We start from the raw sequence: 7394 nt of genomic DNA, 5'->3' as shown, positions 1-7394 counted from the left end.
GAAACACAGTGAGTTGTTATTCCAGGGCCATCATGAATATGCTCAGGCCAATCAATGCACATCTCAGCAAAAATACTCTGTAGCGCCTCATTGAGGAGCGCATTCATTGAATCGATAAACAAATAAAGTTAGGGCCAGACTGGAACTGATAACATAACCATTTTCAGTTTTATTTATAATTTAGCAGCCAAACACGACTGAGGGCAGTTGTGGTGGATATCGCCCTGGGGCTGCAGAGATATGTGCAAAGTGTTTCCAGAGCAGAGGAACTTCCTGGGTGTTTGGATCCTCACACACCCACACACACACACACAAACACACACACACACACACGGTGTCTGGAGCTTTTCTTGTAGAGATACTGTGTTTATATACACCAGTGATACCTGGTTAGTACTGTATCTTAGCTTAGGTACAGTTAGGTACTGTATTAAAAATTAAACCACATCCACAGGATGTCATTTTATTCACATGGCTGTAGGACGATAGGCTTCAGTCCCTGATGTCCCTGAAAGGGGTAACAACACACACACACACACACATACACACACAGAGAGAGTAAGGGCAGCTACTGTAAATATCAACGAATACACAAATAAATAAACTTCCATTAAGTCCCCAGTGCAGAATGAAGTACTCAGGTGTGCCGAGGTCGAATACATAAGAGAACACCATTGGATCAACAATGCATTATAAAAAAGGTAAATTAAGGATCACAGCTAAATTACTGTGCTCCTCCCAAAGTGACCACTGTCAGTGAAACGACGACGGTTTATATTTTAATTCTTTAAAACCGCTACAAATGATGACAATAGAAAAAAGGTCTCAATGCAATAGCGTTAGAAAACAGGTCATCGTTTAATAGCCTTTTTTGGGGAGAAAATAATTAATTAATAAACACAGTGGCCAGCCTCGGTTTCGTGTTGTGTAGCAATAGTGCCATCTTCTGGTAGCCCTTCGAGGGAAATGATGTATCAAAACAGATGAATTCCCATTTTCACACACATCCACTGCAGCTTGACTTTTTTTTCCCCCAAATGTGATGGAAAGTGTGTTTGTTTTGCAGCCATCCACATCACTCGTGCCAGATTCAGTGGGAGCGATGAGCTGGGTTACACCTCCTTCCTGGCCCACACCTCCATGCCCGGCCTCAGTGCCTTCTACGAGTTCAGGCTGAGGTTCACCCTGGCCGACAATTCATCTGCCGTGAAAGACAACCTGATCCTGTTCGCTGGGCATAAAGGACAAGGTTAGGCCATTTCCTGACACCTGCACAGCAATTTAAAATCATTCCCACTGTCAATGAAAAAAAAAGTTAAAAAGGAACTGAAAGGTTGTCTTCTTAGGTGGATTCTGGGTGTCAGACTTCATTAAGGATATAAAAAGAAATGGAATTGGTGTTTTGAGAGGTTCTTCACCTGCTGTGTATGATAATGTGCCATCTAATAGATTTCCACTCTCTGCTCTGAAATCCTCTAATCAAGAAGGTTCCCTGAGGACTTCTGTTCTTGGCAGATTCGGAGACTTTAATGGTCTTCAGTGTTGTCCACCACTTAATTACTCTCCCACTAAACAGTTATTGTTCCTGACTTCAAAATGCGGGATTAAATAAACACACATCTACAGCAGCTCTGTTGTGTTTGAGGTAATTGTCGTCAACAGACTTGGAGACATGGGTGCACCATGAAGCTGTCAGTGGCTGTCACTTTAAATTAGGATCTCCTCTCTGTGGGGTCAGACCTGGTGGCAGGTAACCACGGTGTCACCAGTACCCGCATTTTATATCAAAAAGGAGATAAAAAATAAATAAATAAATACAATAGGTGGAAAATTGAATGCATTTGTTTTCTCAGGAGAATATGATTCATCCTGGTGGAGGCGAAACAAAACAAAACAAGAGCGATATTAATAATAAAACAATTGTCAGCAGAGAGACAGAGACAGAGAGAGGAGCACAGCTGGTAACGGTTCCTTTTCAAAGGGACAATATGGAACAGACGAAATGTAAACACCTTGGATCATAATTGGTTTTAGTGAAGCTTCATCTTTAATTAAAGCAGCCAAGGAATGAACGTCAGCTCCGTGTCTTTCCAGTGATCAAGCTCCATCGTATTTCCAACAGCCGACTCCAGCTACTGAAACATATGAAACAATAAATGACACAGTCAAGCAGATAAATGTAAACACTGATGTGAATGTCTTTTAGCAGTTTTGATGTGTGTGTTTGTTCTAATGTACAGTGTTCTGTGTGTTCACACAGGGAATGACGGTGACGACTTCCTCGTCCTGGGGCTACGAAGTGGCCGCGTTCTTCATAGATTCAACCTGGGATCAGGTGTGGCGACCATCGTCAGTAACCCAATCGACCGACGCCTCACAGTTCACACTGTGATATTTGGCAGATCAAAGACAGCAGGATGGCTGAAGGTAAGTTGTCCGTGTAAACACCTTGGATCATAATTGGTAAGGAAAAAAAAGAAAGGCGTTGTTTACATTTAAGTTATAGAAAGACAAAAATGTTGTTACCCTATCACAGAGGTCTGCAATGGTTCCTGGGCCAGGTGTGGCTCTTCAGCCCCTTTACATTAGATTCTGTAGAATGATGTTGAATATTACTGAATTAACCAAATTCAATTAGATTGTTCTTTTACTGAAACTAAAAACATTTATGACTAATAAACCAATGACCCAGTGTTCTTGGATAGGTTAAGTCTGTTTGTTAAAGAGAATAATTAAAAAAATTAACACCTGCCACAAACTCAGAGAGACACTCAACAGAAACTATTAAATATTTCTGAGCACCAATTTTTTTTTTTTTTTTTTGTTCATTCTGACTTTGAGACGATGAAGCACAATCTTCAAAGCCTTACCGTTTGGTTGATGCTCCTTTCAGACCTACTCATGTTGAAACCTGCTAATAGCTGCTAATTGTGGAAAAAAACACTCTTTTTATGAAAATTTCACCTTTTGCTTGCTTTTTTAAATGTCAATTTCAATTTCTCAACTCCACTATTTGTAATGAGGCGATTTACATTTCTCAGAACAAACAATGAAGCTAATCCTTTGTCCTTTTGGTTCTTTAAGCAAAACTTTAATTTAATTACAAAAACTTTCATTTGATGAATTTGCCTTAAAAATAAACTTTTTGTGGTGGTGAAAAAAGTAAACAATTAATTGTCTGAAAAATAAACTTTTTGTGGTGGTGAAAAGTAAACAATTAATTGTCTAAATGTTCCAAAAAGTTAAAAAAAAAAAATCCTTCTAGTCAGACTCCTTATGCTTATTTTCTCACTTTATTTCTCACCAACTTTATACACTGCCATTTTGTGCCTCTTTACGTTGAATCAGATTCAATTTATTTTTATACACGGCACCAGCTCCAGGGACTTGGGCAAATTTATTTGTGTAGCACATTATCTTGCAGATAGTTCATTTGGAAAAAGAAAAGAAAGAAAGAAACAGAAAGAAAAATGGTCATTTTTAAGGAAGTGGGAGAATGCGGTGTCTTTGAAATATCTGTACAAACAACTGCTGAAAAAAGTGCATTTAGGGTGGAGTGTGTAAAGATAACAGAAATGTACAGGATGATGAATGAGGGCGGTGTAAAAAGAGAGGATGTAGCTGATACACATTATACTGTATTACAAAGGAGGTCATTATAAATGACATGTACAATAATAGATTTATCATATCTGCTGTTGATGTAGCCTGGTGGATGTTTTAGTAGAACACTTTAGATTCCCCTGTAACAACAGCCGTCTCATTTCCATAGCCTGGTAGAATCCAATGTTCCCATTCTGTAGCATGATAATTAACAATTACATTTCCCTGTGTAAATCATTCTCAGGTAAACGGTCAACGCACCAGGACAGGATCGTCTCCAGGACCCCTGGCGAGACTGGGTGCATTCAGCCACCTTTTTGTTGGTGGATATAATGAGTACACCCCTGAACTGCTGCCAATTGGCTCCAGATTCCATCATGGCTTTCAGGGTAAGACAGCTACAGCTTCATTATATCCAAACACTGCTGTATGCCACGGAGCGCGGGGGGTTCAGTGGAGTTTCTCTCAGGATCTTTGTGTCTTTGCGAGCGGAGGCGATGAAAAGTTACAGCTTCACACAACAACATCTTTTAGGCCAGAACAGAGCTCGGAGCAGTCGGTGTCTGCAGTCTTTAATGCCTTCACACCCGCTGCAGCTGTGTGTTGATCTATTCCACTGTTGCTATGTTGCTGGAATCAGAGTGCCAGATAACAATCTGTGTCATTTCTACCTTCTCTCTCAGTCAGGTGCAGGATTACATTCTGGATGTTGTTTATTTGGTCTGCTAATGTGCAGAGCTGTGGAGCCACAAAAGTAACGACGACTGGAGCTCCAGTAAATCACTGAGATCACATTGTGGCATTTTTACTATTATACAGCTGTGAGGCTTGTTATTATAAATGTCACAGAGACGGTCTACGTGAGGTGAACTGGAGTGTCATTTTTGTGTTTTGCTTATTTTTAATCAAATTTAATAAGAAAACAGCGATACCAAAACCAGGGCCAGATATTACATTTAAAGTTAGCCAGTTTAGCCAGCGTTGTGTTTTCTGTCTGCAGTCCAGTGTTGTAAATATTTGTTGTAAATACCTACATTGTTAATGTATTTCGACAATGTCATCAGTTTGGAGGTATTTTGACATCTGGGTTAAAGACAGAAGTGAGACCTACTGTAAGATTTGTTTTGTTACGACAGAAGGAATTCGATAAAACATGCGAAGACACGCATAAGCTAATGTCTCTTCTCACTCTAACAGCACAGTGGACAGATGAGGTGTTTACATCTCAATATGCCACTTTTTTGTTGGGACTTATTTGACTTGTGTTTGATTATTGAAACATTTAAATACAGATTAAGTTACTCTGTGTTCATTAGAAAGCAGAGGATAGTGTTTTTAATTGAAATTCGGTATTGGTGTTAAAGCTCTGCTCACTTTCTGTTCAGTTGACAGTGTTAGCTTACATTGATTTATGTTAAGCTCAGTTGTATTGATATGTTGTCTAATATGACCACAGTTTCAGTTTCAAAACTATGTTTAATACAAACATATTTGTATAATTTGGATTTAAAAAGTGCTTCTCCTCACTTTGATGTTTGTCATTTCAAGTGCCTATCATAAAGAAGGATCTGTGTGGTACTGTGTATACACAAATCAAAAAACTCTCGTCAGTTGAATATAGATGGTATTAAGAGAACCCTCTTGTAAAATTATATCTTGTATTCTACTAAACAAACTGTCAGTCAAAGCTTTTAATTTTGTTAAATCACACCACCACCAGTCCACAGTGACGGCACTCTCTCTAAGAGACTCCAGTGGAACCCTCACCTTTCTGCCCGAGGTGTAATGAGAACACATGACCAGATCTAATCAGATCTGTGTGACCTTCTCTGTGCCCTAATCATGATGGCTGACAGTGAACACACTGATAATGCACTTCACTTCAAGATATCACCAGTCCCCTGTAGTAAGGTGACAGAGGAAGTGGTGGGTCTGCAGAGAGGGAAAAAAAGCTCCTGAATACAAGCTAATAATTAACACATATTCTTGTGCATTTAAATTAAAAAAAAGATTGACAAAAACTCATCAGAAAACATTCTCACGTCACATACTGCAGGCCTGGAGCAAATTTTAATTATAAAAACACTAATCTTCCTTATTAATCTGCCCTGGCTCCTCGGCGGTCTCTGTTTGGAGCGCCGCAGCCATCACTTGAGTCTGCCAAGAAGACGGCATCACCGCATGAATATTCATGAATGAGCATGACATTTCCCCTGCATCCTGTTTATGCCAATGACTAATGCAGCAGAGAAAAGGGAGTCGGCATTTGCAGATGAGTACGAGGCTTGTGCTCAGGCCTCGTATTTATAGAAGGCCTTCAGCTCTGCAGGCACAGGCCAAAGCAAATATTGTCTTGTTCAAATTGAATTATGAAAGCAAAAAAAAGCAAATATGGCGAGGGAGATGTAAGAAGATGAGGAGGAGACAGTCACTCCTGATCTTCTGAAGTGTCGGGCCTGGATGGTAGAGGTTCTATCCTGTCCACTTTTAGAAAGAAATAATAAAAACTATAGATACGTACTTGTAAAAAATAAAAAAATTTAAAAAATCAACGTTAATACAAGGTACCTAAGATGATTGTATAATTGATTTTAAGACGTGGCAGACGTTAGACGAAGAGTCTACTTTGTATTGGCTTTCAGCAGAAAACAGAACACAAATGTCAAAATAGAGTTTGGAATCACATTTTAATCCTCCATCTGTTCCCTCTTTTTTTATAGGCTGCATATTTGATGTACAGTTTCGCACAGGCACAGACAGAAAATTCCAATCCCTGGGACAGCCAGCCTTCGGACGCAGCGTGGGTCAGTGTGAGGTCACTCAGTGTGATCATCTCCACTGCAGAAACGGGGGAACGTGTGTGGACTCCGGCTCATCTGTGTAGTAAGTGGGAGGAAAAGAAAAACACATTTGGATCAGTCTTCCCCTTGTTTATATAATATTTCCAGTTATAAATAACACATGATGTCTCCTGAAATGCATGAGCAGTTGTGCATGATTTGCATACTTCTGCTTGCTGTGACTAGACTTAAAGAGCCCTCAGATAATCAGGTACCAGCGCAGTAACAGGAAGTGACAGCGTGTTCACGAGCCCTTTATACCATCTGACTGTGTCCGTCTGCAGTTGCCAGTGCCTATTTGGATGGAAGGGAGCTCTCTGTTCTGAGACTGTGTCTGTGTGTGATGTTCAGCACAGCCCCCCTCCCCTCTGTGCCCACGGATCCACCTGCATCCCTCTTCCAAATGGATACACCTGCCAGTGCCCCCTGGGGACTGCGGGGCTGTACTGCGAGAGAGGTTACATCTCTGATTCCTAAGTATCATTATACTGTATGTATTGTTTATTTATGCAAAAAACATGGAGGCTCACTATTTAATTATTAAACTGCCGCTGTGTTCTGCACGTCCAGGCGTGACCATCAGTGATCCATTCTTCAATGGCAGCCGCTCCTCCTGGATGTCATTCGCACCAATGACCCTCAGACACAGGAGTGTTTTTCAACTGCAGTTCCAACCTCTGTCACCAGATGGCATTCTTGTCTACGTTGCACAGCATCTGAGTGCTCGAGCCGGTGAGGACGTACAGCTTTCTCGTTTCAGAAAGTGACAGGAAGGCGCCTAAAAAATACAATGTATTATTATTATTATTATTATTATTATATATGTATGCACTCAGTACAATATACATTATTTCGGCATATACCATAAGCATTGGATTGTGCAATTTAAGATTTAATTCGATTTGATTCACTTCTTCCCCAATCCTGAGGGTATTACAACAAAAAGTGCAT

At 40.2% G+C, this 7394-nt stretch overlaps 1 protein-coding gene across 1 annotated transcript in view; it reads left to right on the top strand.

Annotated features, from left to right (window-relative positions):
* eys (eyes shut homolog) overlaps nt 1–7394 on the top strand; it is a 130186-nt gene that overhangs the window by 121177 nt on the left and 1615 nt on the right. The window contains 6 exon segments of the mRNA XM_025060947.1: nt 1067–1249; nt 2261–2427; nt 3848–3992; nt 6324–6486; nt 6728–6900; nt 7014–7175. Of these exon segments, the coding sequence (XP_024916715.1) occupies nt 1067–1249; nt 2261–2427; nt 3848–3992; nt 6324–6486; nt 6728–6900; nt 7014–7175 (993 nt within the window).

This window comes from Cynoglossus semilaevis, chromosome 12 (genome assembly GCF_000523025.1).
Source record: "Cynoglossus semilaevis isolate Cse_v1.0 chromosome 12, Cse_v1.0, whole genome shotgun sequence".
In the NCBI taxonomy this organism is placed as follows: domain Eukaryota; kingdom Metazoa; phylum Chordata; class Actinopteri; order Pleuronectiformes; family Cynoglossidae; genus Cynoglossus; species Cynoglossus semilaevis.
This window is presented reverse-complemented; position numbering and strand designations above follow the sequence as displayed.